This window comes from Anopheles arabiensis, chromosome 3 (assembly GCF_016920715.1).
Source record: "Anopheles arabiensis isolate DONGOLA chromosome 3, AaraD3, whole genome shotgun sequence".
NCBI classification, from domain to species: domain Eukaryota; kingdom Metazoa; phylum Arthropoda; class Insecta; order Diptera; family Culicidae; genus Anopheles; species Anopheles arabiensis.
The window spans coordinates 61,951,828-61,969,090 of NC_053518.1; the positions used below are offsets into that span (position 1 = coordinate 61,951,828).

Sequence of the window (17,263 nt, forward strand, 5' to 3'; positions counted from 1 at the left end):
ATCTTGATAATAGCTCGAATAAGTCGCAATAAATCCCTCAGATGGCGCTATGACATACAGACAAGGACGAAAATACGAGACAGCTAGATCTCCAACATTAGGGCCAATTAGGAGAAAGTTCATCTGCGGTCAACTTTAGGGCAAACAAGGTCAAGGAGATCAGCTGATCGAGTAAAATGCCGCCATCGTAAAAGGGACAGTAGCAAACTTACATAGAAAGAAGAAAGACTATTTTTTGAATGTTGTTACGCCTGGTAACAATCCGTTTATTTTCGGTAGCTTTGCAGACTTTCTTGTAACTGGCTCTCGCGTATAGGGTTTTCGCTGCACAGATTTTGGACGGCAAACCGCCGCCCATGTAGAGGTGTGCGCGTGTGACGAAAAATTATGGATGAAATACGGGGGAAGCGGGGTTAGAAGTCTTTCGTTCGTCACACACACATGCATTTACCAGCGGATATCGCTGGAACGAGTCTACCCATCTCTCTCGATCCACCATGATTTTTCTGCTATCGCGCTCATCCGGGTGTTAGGCATCCTCAGTCTGTCCAGAACTTTCCCTGTGGAAGGATGTACTGAAGTGAGGTGCGATTTCTTGTGCGACGTACTTTGCTCATTTACGTTTTGTGCCGTGTTCCTTCTTCCTCAGTTATGGAATGATTTATCCTAGCACATTGTTGAGGTAAGTTTCTTGCTGTGTGCTTGTGCACTAACTAACCCTTGGCGTCTAAAAAGTTACAGGTGTGTGCGCTATTTATCAACGACTACCTGCTGCGTCGTCAACAATCTTCAAAGGAGCGACGGAAAGAAAATATTTTCCAGTTTTAAAATATTAAAGTAAGTTTTGATCCTATGCGCTAAACTCTCCATAGTAATACATACTACTTACATTCGTTATTGCTTCATTCAGCCCCCAGTGAGGACGTCATTACTTAACAGAAGCCGGTTCAACACGCGCAGCTCCTGTTCATGACGTCATCACTAAACTCAAGCCAGCTGAACACGCGCAACACGGATGGTACCCCGAGCGCAGTAGGAGGAAGGAAGAACGAGAGGAGGAAGAACGGTAAATTTGGAAGGGGGAAAGCGTTCTGCCGTCTACACAGTGGGAGTATGCCAAAACACATGTGGGAAGGGAGAGGGATATTATTCAATAAACAGCATGCGAATGTGTGCATAAAGCAAATGTGAACAGCCTCATCATTTCTATAAGCAATCCGAAAAAGGGGGTGGAGCAAACACATTGGTATGCCCTGTCTTCTCTCTCTAGATTTTGGACAGCAAACCGCTGCGCGTGTAGAGGTGTGTGCGTGTGATGAAAAATGATGGATGAAAAACGCGAGGAGCGGGGTCTGAAGTCCTTCGTTGGTCACACACACATGCATCTACCAGCGGATTGCACTACACCGTGTTTACCCATCTTTCTGGATCTACCATGATTTTTTTCTGCTATCCCACTCATCCGGGTGTTAGGCATCCTCAGTCTGTCCAGAACTTTCGTTGTGGAAGGATGTGCAATTTCTTGTGTCCCCTACTTTCCTTGTTTACGTTTTGCGCAGTGTTACTTCTTCTTCCATTGAGGAATGATTTATCCTAGCTAACTTGTGGAGGTAAGTTTCTTGATCTCATGGGCTTGGGCTTGCGCTTCCCAGTCCGCAAAAAGCCGAAGTTTTGTATGGGATCGTCTCGTACCCCTTATGTACCCTACCTTTCGTACCCACTTGCAGAAGAAGTGGAAATGTGGTTTCACGCACACATAGACACCTTCCACCCGAACGATCGCGTTCACACATACTATAACGTTCTGATTTCTTCTGCACCTCACGCATACAAATGTGTTTGCTCCACCCCTTTTTCGGATTGCTTATAGAAATGATGAGGCACACATGTTTACATTTGCTGTATGCACACATTCGCATGCGGTTTATTCCAATTTTTTCTCTCCCTTCCAACACGTGCTTTGGCATACTTACACTGTGTAGACGGCAGAACAGTCTCCCCCTTCCAAATGTACCGTTCTTCCTCCTCTCGATCTTTTTTTCTTCTTACTGCGTCAGGGGTACCATCAGAGCTGCGCGCTGGCTTTAGTTTTTCCTCCTCTCGTTCTTCCTTTTCTCCTATCGCGCCCGGGGGCTGCGCGCGTTTCAACAGGTTCTTAGCGTAATCCAGTGCGTTATTATGTGGCTGAGTTGTGCTAAACGTTGTCAATAAAAATGAACCAATAATTAATGTATGTTGTACGTATTACTTTGGATAGTTTTGCGTATATGATGAGAGCAACACTTACCTTAATATTTTAAAACTGGAAAACAATTTCTTTCCGTCACCCACTTTGAAGATTGTTGATGATGCCAACAGGTAGGCGTTGATGAATGGTGCATGCACCTGTAACTTAGAAGCCGATAAGCTTTACTTGAATTAGTACATTGAAGCACATATGAGATCAAAAACTTACCTCAACAAGTTAGCTAGGATAAATCATCCCTCAATGGAAGAAGAAGCAACACTACCAAACACAAACATCACACCTGAGGAAAATGAGTGGGATAGCAGAAAAAAATCATGGTAGATCCAGAAAGATGGGTAAACACGGTGTAGTGCAATCCGCTGGTAGATGCATGTGTGTGTGACCAACGAAGGACTTCTGCGATCCATCATTTTTCATCACACGCACACATCTCACACACGCGGCGATTTGCCGTCCAAAATCTAGAGAGAGAGAAGACAAGGCATCTCGCTTTGGCACACAGATAAATCACTGAACAACTTCGGCTCTGCTACTTGGGTTAATGCCTGCGCCTACACGCGTGGTCCAAAACAGCCGAAGTCATACAAAATCATGAAAAAGTCTGCGCCCTTTTGTTCTGGCGTCCTCGTGAAGTTTACCGAGCCGAACCGAATAGTTGTGTTCTATAAACATGTGTGCGTGTCAGGTAGCAGCATTTGTACTGCTTACCTGCCGTATGCCGCTGTGATACCGAGCGAGATGCATAGACAACGCATCAAAAGGACATGTGTAGCCGTGAGGAAATTTTTCTGTGTCTCTTTTGCCTTGTCCTTGCCTTTAGATCCTGATGAGTGAAGCATGTACACCTTTCGTGTACGTTCGTGGTATAAGCTCTGTCTCTCTCATGTTAATGGTGAAGATAGAATCGTATGCCATCGGCTCTGCAATCTGCTAACTCTACGTTTGGGATGCTCCTTTTCCCAATATTCAATTATGTGGTTGAAATTACGGGCCAGGGTCTTTGTCATTCAGCCGTACCGGCGAACTCGTTCGACGAGAAACATTCGTCGCTCATGATAGGACAGGGTTGTACCACTAGGTTGGCCAGTACACAATCTATACGGTTTTCTAATTTTTTATCTAGAGGCCTATGAAATGAGTGAAAAAGAGCGTCGCGGCGAACGTTTTCCAGTAACGAACGAGTTCGCCGGTACGGCTGATTAACAATTCCATTGAATCAAATCCCACTGCACGTAGAGTTCCTTTTCACGATAACACCGGCTGTGAAAGTGCAAGGAAGCTTTGTGATAATTTGGGAAGTATTTCAAAAACGTATAGACTGTTAAATTTTTATTTTGCTAATGTTTATTAGTTTGGCCGTGTCAGTCCATGTTAACATGCTCTAATTCATTAAAAAAATCTATCATTCATCTTTTGCCCTGCCTATATTGTAGCCTTCAAGTTGTTGTCCGATTTTAATACCTTTTACCATAATCCCATAATTCTGAATAATATATCCCAGTACATGTAATACAAATAAAAAAAATGTTCTGAAATAGACAGATTATCGTCTATGTATGTGTTTGTATGTTTGTTGTGACTTTAACGACACAGAAAAGATGTTTAGAATAGTAAAAAAAAAAAGATGAACAACATTAGATTTTTGTTTCAGTTCATCCTTTGAATGCTACCTTCATTAAAATTAGGTTTGCTTTTTGTTTAGTACGATTTATGTTTAGATTTGTTGTCTCTTTGCCTGGAGGATTCCGTAAAAGTTGAAGTCTTATACAGTTGAACATCATTAATACTAAGCGTGATTCCGACTTGCGCGAGATAGTACGTTATCATGATATACGTCTGAAAATGAAGACAACAAAAAAAAAATTGTATAATTTTTAGTTTTGTAATCATTTGTTTGGATCAAAGCAAATCAGCCGAGTAAACCCGTAATATTTTGGTGAAAAATTGAGTTAGGTTTGTTTATTGAACAATGGAAGTTACTTACTTGTGCCGATTTTATAGGAGTGAAAAATTTGTCGATTGCTATTATACCGTCAGATATTACAAATAATATACTGGCAATGCCACACACAATCCGCAAATAGCTCTGAAAAAAACATTTAGAAATTAATTTGAAAAGAGATCCTCAGACACTATTTCCTTGAGATACGATATTTTTTAGTATGATGACCAAAAATTAAAAATATAAAAGAATACGCGTCTCAGCACCAACTTCAAACTCCATAACAATTTTTTTTGGATTAAAGAATACGTACGTCCTCTATTGGAATGGACGTGCCTTACATCATTGAGTGGAATAATCGTTAAGAGGCGATTTTTGTTTTGAGGTTTAAACGATTTTTGTTTTTAAAATTTGTGGGCAGGGATATTTCTTACCCGACTTATAAGCGGTGTAACCTATTTGGACTGGAAACACTAAGAGATTGACATTTAAATGTACGCATCAACTTACAATCTGGTTCACTTTTGCATAAAATTGATGCTCTCGTATAATTAGCGTAAATCCATTCTTGCGAAATCCTTAAGACACTAAGCTGTCCCTTATATAGAGCCACGGAGAACTGTTTTCGGCTCAAATGATCCGTTTGAATGTTCCATACACATATTCAATGAACGATATGAGTATTTTATTTCCTATTTATGCTTGGCTATTGTTGTATGACTTTTTTCAAGATTTCATACTGGCTTCTGATTTTATATTGTTATTATTATTTTAGATTTTTAATGTCACACCGTCCAACTTCTATCTGTTGATTTTGATTTCTAATTCTTTTATTATTTTTTAAATTCAGTTATTCATTCCTTGCTATCCTGTTTATTAGCATTATCTCTATTTATCCACATAAATTTTCATTTTCGTTTCATTGAAACTAAACGGGCAAGATAATACCAATTTGTTTAACTCACACAATTTTAACAATTCCAATTCCAATCATTCTGATGTCTTTTAGTTACATTGACCATTAAGTTGTGTGAGATTTTGTTATCAGATTTAAGTATTGTGACCCTTGCAAAAACATATAATAAATATATATATAAGATAGATGGCAAACCCGTCTCCATACTACTGGGTTTAAGTTATTTTACAAACTATTTGATTTCGTGTACTCACATCCGATCTGTCGATTCTAGCCAATGATCTCCAGCTCATGGTTAACAATAGAATAGCATAAAATGGTAGGCAAAATTTAATCACCGTATTTAAATTTTCAAAAAATAGCGTGATTGCTGAAAAAGATAAAAAATAACAGAGAGTATAATGAATACATGTTTTGACCTTCATGATTTAAATTAAGCAGGGAGATCTTCATCAACTTGGTCTAAACGTCCAACGCGGATATGCCGGTATATATAGGCATGTTTTCGAGTATGTTTTCAGTACCACGCAGCCGGATAGTCAGTCCTTACAACGGATGGTCTATTCTAGGCTTGTACTCATGACGGTCATATTATTGGGTCATTCTAGTTGAAAATACCTTTAAACATTGCTTATTTTACTTAACATCGTTACAAGGATAAATTTATAGGTACTCTTGTAAACCAGGAAGGGGAGTCAGCTAGTGATTAATATGTATAAAGTAGATTTTATTAAAACTCGTGCGTAGATAAATACTTACCTAAAAACCCTGTTAGGTATAAAATTGTACCAATCCATAGTTTGTTTAGTTTCATTCCAAACGCCCATATGTAGAATATTTGCGCCACACCAAAAGCACCCATGCCGGGTTCAAATAATTCATAATTTAATAAAAAATCTCCCAAAACAGAAAACACAAGGCCGTAGAAAATGCGACTGTGATAATTTGCCCTAAAAGTCAAACAAAAAAAGAAAAAGAAATATAATTTCTGCATGTAAATAAAAATAAAAGAAACATTTCATACACACTTTCTACTTGCTTTAGAATCCTTCAACATCACATAAAATAGTAAACTGAATATGGGCATGCATTTAAGCACTGTTGAAGATGTGCTGCTGCGTTCCGTATGTTGAATCAACGAAAAATACATTATTGCTGATGTTATAAACGGTATCAGCATTGAGATAGTTGATTTGTCCTAAAAATATTATTTCGTAAATGTTATAATCAAAATAAAATTCAAATAAAAAAGTGCTTGTGGGCAAATAAACTAATAAAAAATACATATAATATGAAATAATATGATAAAAACTATAAAGTCTAATTTAATGAATGGATATGATGCTGAAGGGAGCTTATAACTTTTCCGTTACAGGAGTTTTCATTTGTTAGAACAATGCAAGCAACTATAAAGACAAGCGCAGCGGATGATAGCACAATCGCTCCAGATGATGTACATCAGGTGTTAAGGAAACCTGCCTCAAATGAAATCACAACTTAAGAGTGAAGTGTGAAGATTGTGACAGCTAGGCGTGTTATTTTTGTAATTTCATGCTCACAATTACTAGTTTATTGACTAAACAAGTAGGATTCGCAAAAATATTCTTACAAGGAAAATAAACAATGCTCGCCAGCCTGTCAAAATATATTGCTATAACACGTTTAAGCAACCACGTATGTGCAATATTTGTGCCTTTAATGGGAGATAATGGAATATATAATAATATAATGTAATATAATGTAACCAATTTCTTATTCTTTTCGCGCATCTCGGGGACCACCTGTATGTTGTTTCTTCGAACGAGCACCGCATCTCAACACTGTGAGCCAGCCAGCTGTGAGCTCGCCAGCTTGTCAAAATATATTGCTATAACAAGTTTAAGCAACCACGTATGTGCAATATTTGTGCCTTTAATGGGAGATAATGGAATATATAATAATATAATGTAATATAATGTAACCAATTTCTTATTCTTTTCGCGCATCTCGGGGACCACCTGTATGTTGTTTCTTCGAACGAGCACCGCATCTCAACACTGTGAGCTTCATTTCCAATCCTTGAAATCCCTATTCAACTTTGTCAAATGAATGTCAGATCATTCGAGATTCAATTGTTATTGTAAAAATGCATTTTACGGGATCGGATTGCTCGCTTCCGATGTTGAGCTGGCTAGAGAAACCCTGTGTTTTAGATACCTAATCGATTATGTTAAGTTTGTCTTTAGTGGTTGTGCATAATTTGGAAGATACGAATAATTTAGTTATATGCGAAACATATTGCGAAATTGGCAGTGTCGAATGAGTGGGATTCGAATAAGATTAACACAACCTATTGATTTCTCGCAACGACGGAATAGAGGCGCGATCGATGATGCATTGTGCCAAACGATGATATTGAATGCTTCGAAAACAATATTGCTTGCGAAAAAGGCGATTAGGGTCGGAAATCACTTTATTTATGTTATTAACGAACTGAACTAAATCTTAAAAATAGATACCCTCAATAAATGTGGGCTGCGACAAATGTATTTAGAAAGCCAAGTGGTGCGCGATAATAAAAACGTTGGAAAGCTCTGCTCTAGAGCTTCATATGTAACGAGTTTAAAAAAATAATATTAACGTTCATCATATTTAAAAAAAATAAAAACATTTTAATTGTTTTTCTGATAGCAGTTAAGCCACGGCTTAATCGACAACAGATATGGTCTATAGGAGAAGACGAAGACAAATATATTTTAAATATTTATCGTTTAAATATTTTATTTATCGTGTATAACTGCAATTCCTGATTGGAGCACCTTTACTGAGGAATAAATTTGCTTGCGAAGGTAAGCAGTTTAAAGGACTGTGAAAGTGTGTAAAGCCTCTTATGGACACAGCCCCCATGACAGGCTATCTTGCTATGTGTGCATCAACAAGCCATAGATAACAAATTACAGTCTGTTCCCGAGTTAAGCGGTTTGTGCGTACTAGGCTTAAGCAATTCGGTTCATTTCCATGAACGTGAGCGTACTAGTTCTTTCATTCAGATGAACTGAACGTGAATCGCGATTCATTCGTTCATTTCAGTTGAAGAAAATATGGTAAATTGTTTTTTAGCAAGATGAACATAATTCGTGTATTTCATCTTGAAAATTATTAGGCAGACCCAGAAGATCCTTATTATGATTGGTAGGACGTTCTTTTCGTGAACTTCCTGGTATTACGGTTAACGTTCATATTTGTATGGCGGAAATGAACGACCTAGCGTACTAGGACGTTCTTTATTTCGACGGATAAGTCGTTCTTAACGTGAATGTCCTGGTCATAAGGTTCACGTTCATAATTGTGCGGGGAAAATGAACGATCTGGCGTGCTATAACGTTCGTTATTTCGGCGGGTAGGACGTGTTTTGCAATTTTTTCGAGCAGGTACTCGAATCTATTTCTAGCTTTGATGCTAGAATAATCTAGAATGAAAATCGCAGGCTAGTTTTATGTGTGATTTTGTATGGAGTGTTTACATGATTTCGGCCTCCAACTGTCAAACTCCATACAAAAAGCTGACTAGAATCGTGAAGGGCCCCATTCTTGATTTTTAAGGGGATTAAATTTATTAGCAAAAATGCTCTTTATACTGCATTTGACAATTCTTGTAGCAAATTGTATTGATTTGACGTTTGATCAATCAAATTTAGAAAACCGCGTATCTCCAATTTTGCGTAAATCGAGAACCGCGTAACTCAGGAACATACTGTACTGGCTTACATACACCTGGACTGACAACGGTAGTTTCGCCACAAAAGAAAGAAGAAAGAATGTGTACAGTTGTATTTTTTCACAGGTTTTGGGATCAATTGACAACAAATTTCTCATGGTCCAGCTATAAATCTTTTTTTTTTTTCACCTAAACAAAACCCAACGTAATCTTCACCGACAGGGCAAGTGTTTTTCAAGCACTTGAATCTGAAACCACTCGTGACCCGAACAACTGGCTCATGGCCCCGAAATTGTCTGGAGCCAGTCGTCGCCGGTTTTTATAAAACATGATAATCATATTTTATAGATGGTCTACATATATTTTTATACAACAAACAATTGAAAAATGTATATAACTTTTGAAAGAAACGTAAGTAAACCTTATAAAAAGACTTAATCATCCACTGAAAACTTGCGGCAAGGCCGGTTGGGGTGTTGGAGGCTGAAAAACTAATGTTTCTGTTCTAATGTTAAATCGAATAGATTTACAAAATAAAATAAATTTGAGAATGTTTGAGTTTTTTTTGTCCCACATCATACGTGGAAATTATTATATTCTTCTTCTTCTTCTATTTGGCGTAACTTCCTACGCTGACATGCCGGCCTACACAGGCTTTCGAGATTTTATTCATTACCAAGCAGCCGGATAGTCAGTCCTTGCTAAAGGAGGACGGTCCATTCTAGGTTTGAACCCAAGGACTGTGAAGGAACGAGATCCCATATTGCAGAACGATTTGAAAAGTAGCCAAAAATTCGTTAAAGGCAGTTTGACATCGAAGAGCCCTTTTCGATTCAAATTTTATTTGTGATTAAAATGATAGATCGTTCTGGTTATTGCAAGAAAAATGTTAATTGGTTCATACATTTTACAGGAAGAGTATGTATGCCTGTAGTAACAGTAAATGTTTCAGGGAATGATGAATTTTCAAAGGATTTCTGCTGTCAAATTGCATACAAGATGGCCAATCCGATTTTGGCTAATATTTGACCTCGTTCCCACCCAGTCCTTGGTTTGAACCCAATTACCCAAAGTGTTGAAACGCTTTAAGCGCCGCGCCATTGCGTTTTGTATGATGGCTTGTGCTCATCGCTCAGCTTTCAATCTGACGTTGAATGATTCTCATATAAACGAATGAGGAAGGAAAGAAGAATGAAAACGAAATGCACTTTGCCATTTATCGCCATGAAAAAAATGCTGATAACAGTCGCACGAGAAATTGTCGCTCTCATGCCATCGCGTTATTTGCTCACCCGAAACACTGCGTTGAGGCTCGATGTTTATAAAGTGTTTTAAAGCAAATTATTCAATGCCCCCCCTCCCCCACTCACTTTCATTTTTATCCAATTCATGAACGATTGGATCGTTTGTACAATCGACTGTAGCCACAGCCATTGTATTTTACTATAATATGCAGCTCTTTAGTAACATTGTTTTTCTTTTGTTCAAAATTCTAGACATTATTTTTGTTTGTTCAAAATTCTGGTATCTTATTCGAATTCAATATAGGAAATGTAATCGATTCCGAAAGCGTAATTGGAATCGCAATCGATTCCGAACATAGAATCACAAGCGGTAGGTTCCAATCTCGAGCGCCCATCACTAATTGTTTGAGTTATCTGTCATGTGCAAAGCAAATAACATAGGTTAACCGTATCCGAATTAAACTGACTTAAGATTGAATACGACTGAAACAAAGATAAGATTAAAAGTTAGACTTACTTTTCGGTCGATTGCATTTTGCGTCATAATTCCGTTATCACAGTGTTATATTCACAAACAAAAATTGATTTCTTCTTATTTTGTTGATGCCGCCAAGGTAATTAATTGAAAACTCAATCTGAAATAGACAAAATAATGTGTGTAAAGTATTTTAAAATGTTCATGCTAATTAAGTATTTTTCAAAGAATTTCAAAAAAGTTTTCATGCATCACAAACTGGTTAGTTGTGTTTTTAAAACATAATATGAATCTGTGTTGTTCATGCTAGTGAGTTTAATTCACTACGCTAACATATATCCATAACACATCGTTTGAAAAATGTCATATATATATATATATATATATATATATATATATATATATATATATATATATATATATATATATATATATATATATATATATATACTGCAATAATTATCAAAGTTTATTTTTTTTTGCTAAAATTTTCATTTGAATTTTTGTCAGTAATATCATAATATGCTTCACAAATCGTATTAAATTAATTGTGATTTAAATAGAAGCACAAAGTTTAAACAAAACTACCCTAACATTTAATAAGCGCCTATATTTCTTAATAAAATTTAATTAAGCGCTTGCTTCAGGAACTCATAAACCGCGTATTTCTGGAGCAGACTGTAATACGTCATAATTAACACAAATGTAAACAACGTTTGGCGCACTATCCCACGATCGCAGAACACTTGTACGATTTTTAGTGAGTTGATCCCTTGACTGCGACACGATGCATGCAAATGTCAACGATAGTCGTTATGTTAAAAATGTTTGAGCAACAAAATCAACATTCTTTCTCGCTGTGTCCGGTTTAATGATGTGTTGCGCAGAACGAGAAAGCGTATTGAATTTGTTTCAAACGAAATCCTTGAATACCTTTTACACCTCAAGCAGGATTCATACCAGCAGTTTCACGTTACACGAATTAACAATTGTATTCCTATATCTAAAATTTTTTCACTTGAGTATTCTGCACTATGCTCAATTCAATACTTGTTACGTGATACTGCTGGCATAAACCGAAGTAAACTAAATGATTGAACACCTACAAACTTGTAAAGGGTTCCTAGAAAACAGCGGTAAGAATACAATTAATGCAAATAATTCACACTACATGGTACTGTTATTCCTGTAGGATGGGATTTATAAAACATTGATTTTTAAAATACAGTTTGTTCCCAAGTTACATTGTTTTCTATGTTCCTATGTTGGTTAATAACTTTCTAGTTATAATTATCAAAAATTTAAAAAAAGTCAAATCATACTAAATAAATTATAAGTAGTATGAACATATAAATTTTAATTAAAAAAACGCACTTAAATTTTGGCAGAAAACCGTGACATGACACGGATGTCTCGGGAAAGCATATACCACGAATCTTAGAGCGTTTCTACATACACCAAGCCTGCAGCTCAGAGCCGGTTTCTCACGCCGGTGTGTGTAGAAGCTCCGGAATGCGCCGAAATGAGACTTTTAAAATGATGTTGAAAAAATTCATTTGAATAGCTAAAATGAAGTCTAAAGTGTCTTATACTAATAATATAATATTTCTACGATTATTAGACGGCAAAAATGCAAACTATAATTGATCGTTTGCCATATACTGCCATTTCAAATTTTCCCAGCTCCATCGTTCTTTGCATGCCGAGGAGAATTCTCTCACCGAAAATGCTGTCAGTCGCTGTCAAAGCATGTCGTCAGATATTTTTTCAGGTGCTCTCTCGGTGTAGGGGAAGGTAGGTAAAGACGGACACTGCTGATAAGATGGACACTTCTCATAAATGCATCAAAATGGGAATTTTCGAAAAAATCAACAATGCAGCATCTTAACTTAAAGTTAAACCACACATTTGAGAACATTTTTGGCATAATATATGCAAAATTGGTTAAATAAACGAACAAAATAAATTTTCAATCATGAGCATCCTTGTGGATCTAATTTGACTACTACGGATCTTAGGCTGGAAATAGACGAACCGAGATCGTCGCGGTACCGCGAAATTCGCGCCATGTTTATAACAGTTGTAGAACAGTAGAGCTGTCAAATCTTCCGCGCCTCCAATCGCGCCTGCTGTTTCGCAGAGATACCCAACTTCGGTATTGCTTAGATTTTCGCGGTAGCACGAACCGATTATTTTTACTTTTTCTGGCGGATTTGTGTGAAAACTCGTGTTTAGAAATGAGTTTTGTATTTTATTTTGCATACACTATGTGAAATAAATAATTTGATTCGCAAATTGATAGAAAAATATTTCTTCTTGGCACATTCAATCGTCACCAGACCTCAGATGGTTCCATACACGAACCGCGATTATCTGGCCTATCTGTCAGATTTTATAACATAATTGACAGCTCAAGTCATACCTCAAGAAAATCGCGCTCTTAGGAGCGTTTCTACATACACCGAGACTGCAGCTGAGAGATGGCTGTGAGAGAATTGACAACCGGTTTCTCACGCTGGTGTGTGTAGAAGCTCTGAAAAGCGCCGATATGAGACTTTTAAAATGATGTTGAAAAAATCCATTTTAATCGCTAAAATTAAGTCAAAAAAGTTTCTTTTACTTTTTAATAATATATCTACGATTATTAGACGGCAAAAATGCAAACTATAATTGATCGATCGCTATGAACTGCCAATTAAATTTTTTCTTAGCTCCATCGTTCTTTGCATGCCGAGGAGAATTCTCTCACCGAAAATGCTGTCAGACGCTGTCAAAGCATGCTGTCAGTTATTTTCTCAGCTGCATTCTCGGTGTATGTAGAAACGCTCTTAGGAGCAGTTTATAATGTGATATTTTTTTCATTCATGTGATGTTTTTCAAGCCAGAAAGCAAAAATTTCAGTCTGTCAGTGGGACAATATTTATGATTGGAGTTTTATAATTAGGCAATTATTATTATTATTATTATTATTATTATTATTATCATTTGTCCACCATATTAGATTTAACCATTTATGAACGAACAAAGATGCATTTCAAACTCGTTTTGCTTTATTTTTTTGATCTGAAATGGGTTATATAACATTTAAAAAAATAAAAAAAATACAGTGAAACCCTGCATAACAAGTTTATAATCTGTTCCAGTGAAAGTGAAATTTTGTTTCGTTCATTTTTTGTGTACTTTATTTCTTCTTCTTCTTCTTCTTCTTCTTAGGCTCAACAACCGATGTCGGTCAAGGCCTGCCTGTACCCACTTGTGGGCTTGGCTTTCCGTGACTAATTGATTCTCCCCCCATAGCAGGATAGTCAGTCCTACGTATGGCGGCGCGGTCTATTTGGGGATTGAACCCATGACGGGCATGTTGTTAAGTCGTACGAGTTGACGACTGTACTACGAGACCGGCTAAACCGGGTACTTTATTTCATTCAATATTAATCAGAATGGGGCTTAACGTACACCAAAAGAAATTCAAATCCCGAACCATTAAGATTAGAAAATGTGTAAAAATAATGTCGGCACCAGTCTTTGACACTTTGACAAGAGCCACCTTGTGCCGATGTCATGCATAAAAAAGCTATAAAGTTCCGCCAAGTTCGATACGCTTTCTTAACAAGCCTTCAAGTTCCACCATGAACCATACACTTCTAAACGGCTAAACAGCCGCAAGGTTCCAAAGAGTACCGAGTGTTTGTTAAAAAGCTTTATGGTTCCACCAAGTACCATTTCATCTCTTAAACAGCTATGGAGCTGGCCATTTGGGTTTGCTTGAAAATAAAACACAAAGAAAAATAGTCCCCGGCACCCTAGCACAAAGAAGCTGCATAGGCGATGAACAGAGATGAAACGGTACTTGGTGGAACCATATAGCTTTTTAACAAGGACTCTTTGGAATTTTACGGCTGATTAGCACTATGTGTAGCGTTCACGATAGAATTTTAAGGCTTGTTAAGAATGTGTACCGAACTTGGTGGAACTTTATAGCTTTTTAACGCATGTCATCGGTACAAGGTGGGTCTCGTCAAAGTGTCAAAGACTGATGCCGTCAATCAAGTGTACAAGTTAGATAAGTTAATTGAAGAAGGAATATTGAGTGAAGTGATTGTATTTTTTAGTAAACTATGTAAAATTATGTCAAATTCAAGAGATTTTACAGTTTTAAAATAAACATGCATATAACAAAACACAAATCGTGTTGTTTATTTCATTGATGACGCCTTGCTTGAAAATAAAACGCAAAGAAAAATAATTCCTCGCACCGTAGCATAAGGAAGCTGCCTAGGCGCTATTTAAAAGACCCACCTGGAACTTTGATGCTGTTTATCTACTGCAAAATGCGAATTCAAGCAGCGATCTTTAGCATGCCAAAATTGTCTGCTTAAGCAAATTTGGCTATTTGGGAAGCGCCATTATTGAAATAAACAACTTTTTGTTTTGTTTTATTTATGTGTACGTTTATTTGTGAACTGTAAATGTTCATAACGTTTACGGAATTTTGTAAATTATTACAGTTAAGTCAAAACTACTTAACTCAATATGATTACTTCAAATAACTAATCTTACTGGAGCACAAACCACAAGCCGGAGTCTGTCTTTGGCACTTTGACTAGAGCTACCTTGTACCAATGTCATGCATTAAAAAGCTATAATGTTCCACCCAGTTTGGTACGGTTTCTTAACAAGCCTTCAAGTTACATCATGAATCATACACATCAGGCTTAACAGTCTCAAGGTTCCAAAGAGTACCGAGTGCTAGTTAAAAAGCGCCATAGTTCCGTAAAGTACTTTTTGTCGCTTAATCAGCCACAAAAAAGTACGACATCGGAACATCACCGGTTTTCCAGTCATTAGTTGGGATTTCCGGCTGAACATCTTTCACATACTTGGATAAATCTTGCCGCAATAGTTCCATCTCCACATGGAATTTCCAAATTTCTAAATTATCCTCTCCCAAACGAGGGAGCACCATTTGCAAAGACGTCATGATTAAACAGAAGTTTTTACTACAACAGAACAATCCTTCAATCATCCTCCTTGTCCTCTCTCCATTCTCACGATCATCTTTTTACAACATACATAATCTGGATCATATACCAGTTTGACTGCGAATGAAGCTGCGAACACTAGGAGCCGTTATTTTCATGTATACTGTGTCGAGAACGTTATCACATCTAGAAAACAGGAACGCAACCCCAGCCAGTCTACCATTGCACACCAGGCCATTACGTAAATCACTGTTGCACAAGTCTGCTGCTCTGTCGCCCTTAGCACAGAGTATGCTATAAGAAAAAAAAAATTGATTGGTGATCGGATGTCGAATGACAGAAATAATTCATAGCGACAACACTTACTTTGAAGTAATTTTAACTCCTAACTGAGCCCAAACTCTAGCACACGTAGCCTCCGATGTTATGACCATGCCAGCAGCACGTAATGCATTGACGGGCGCTACGAGATTAAGATTTGTTGAGCCCCATCCGTACACGGAGCATTCTGTGCCTATTGCTACTCCGGCTGATGCAAGTGGTATCGGCGCAATATTTAGCTTTCCTCTGAAAGCATTCGTTCGCACAGTCAGAACGACAATATTGAAATCTGATACGCCTTCATTTGGATTATAGTTGGGATGAGCAGCGATCCTGATCACTTGAAATGATACACCTCGGGATGTTGGAGATATACTACCTGCGTAAAGAGTCAGCTGAAACAATGATAGGGTAGTTTGAAGAATTATTTGAGTGGTAATGGAATCTATGCCTTACAATTTACCCTTTGGACACTGTTACGAAATGAATAAACAGCATCAGCACCAGTCAGCGCATGAGATGTTGAAATGACAACAGCGCCGCAACGGTATCGGCCATCGAGGCGTAAACTTTGTGCAAAAGGATATTTTGCAATATCGACAGCAACACTATTTGTAATTCGTCCAGATTGTGCTGCTGCTTCTGCTTTAGTCACATTTTTACCATTGACCACCACTGCTTCTTCGGCCCCAAATGACTAAACAGAACACTTGCTTCATCGTTCGTTTGGCGCAACTGTGGTTAAAGTGCGAAACGTGTTTGTATTTAAACTCAGAATTCTATCGATGAATGCATCAAAAATTGGTTGTACGTGTATGGTAATGAATAGCTGCCACAGAGCTGCTAAATCTGTTCAAATAATTATGACGTAGTCTTCGAATGTATGTCATACTTTAACGTATAACATCTATACAACGTATCTATACTTTACGTATAACACTTGTTTAATGTTTCTTGCTTTTGCGAAAATACTTACGCAAAACAGTTATAAGAAGCTATAAATTAACATATTCAGCCCGTTGGCAGGCCCTGCCGGTGAACTTTCCCGTATGCTGGTGGTAGGCCCTGGGGCCTGCCATTGATATTTTGCTAGGGAATCAACAAACATTGCGAATAACTGTGCTCTACTCGCATGAATAGCAGCAGTGAGCAAGTAAAATAATAGCTTTACTTGCATGAATAGCAGCGCTGCTCTATTAATTATTGCCGGCCAAGACCAAGAGTGTGCAAGTAAAAAAATAGTGCTCTATTAATTATTGCCGGCCAAGACCACAAAGCGATTGTAACGCCGGATAAGTAAGTAAGTAAGTAAAAATTATTACGGTTGATAAGAACCTCATCCCACACAACCGTATTGATAAACAGAGTAGAGTTGAAATTTTAGCATTTTTTTCTACATGTATGTTTGGTTCACAATAAACTGTGTTCTAGATGCCGGC

General features: G+C 37.5%; 1 protein-coding gene and 2 long non-coding RNA genes across 4 annotated transcripts; 1 reads left to right on the forward strand and 2 right to left on the reverse strand.

The window, feature by feature from the left end:
* Positions 1–503: 503 nt before the first annotated feature.
* On the forward strand, positions 504–1,140 carry LOC120903361. The gene is made up of 3 exons (XR_005739585.1): positions 504–682; positions 736–837; positions 911–1,140. It is a non-coding gene; the product is annotated as an uncharacterized LOC120903361 (long non-coding RNA).
* A 627-nt stretch (positions 1,141–1,767) lies between these two features.
* On the reverse strand, positions 1,768–2,508 carry LOC120902641. The gene is made up of 3 exons (XR_005739452.1): positions 2,456–2,508; positions 2,288–2,385; positions 1,768–2,194 (listed from the first exon to the last, which is right to left on the reverse strand). It is a non-coding gene; the product is annotated as an uncharacterized LOC120902641 (long non-coding RNA).
* Positions 2,509–3,562: 1,054 nt separating this feature from the next.
* On the reverse strand, positions 3,563–11,607 carry LOC120903542 (lysoplasmalogenase-like protein TMEM86A). 2 transcript variants are annotated; one of them, XM_040313028.1, is made up of 7 exons: positions 11,455–11,607; positions 10,564–10,681; positions 6,135–6,304; positions 5,866–6,056; positions 5,361–5,476; positions 4,233–4,334; positions 3,563–4,084 (listed from the first exon to the last, which is right to left on the reverse strand). In XM_040313028.1, the coding sequence occupies exons 2-7, from the start codon at positions 10,588–10,590 to the stop codon at positions 3,947–3,949; spliced, it is 744 nt and encodes a 247-aa protein (XP_040168962.1). In that variant the 5' UTR covers positions 10,591–10,681; positions 11,455–11,607; the 3' UTR covers positions 3,563–3,946. The 2 variants fall into 2 exon arrangements, with proteins under 2 accessions (XP_040168962.1, XP_040168963.1); XM_040313029.1 differs by having other exon boundaries at positions 11,482–11,601.
* Between the last annotated feature and the right edge of the window lie 5,656 nt (positions 11,608–17,263).

Bases quoted from the DNA above. Each gene is read 5' to 3' on its own strand.
- LOC120903542 (XM_040313028.1), bottom strand. From the start codon at position 10,590: ATGACGCAAAATGCAATCGACCGAAAA. The intron at 6,057-6,134 runs GTGTGTATGAAA...TTTGACTTTTAG, and splicing joins GATTCTAAAGCAAGTAGAAA to GGCAAATTATCACAGTCGCA. The intron at 4,335-5,360 runs GTGAGTACACGA...TGTTTTTTTCAG, and splicing joins CTAGAATCGACAGATCGGAT to AGCTATTTGCGGATTGTGTG.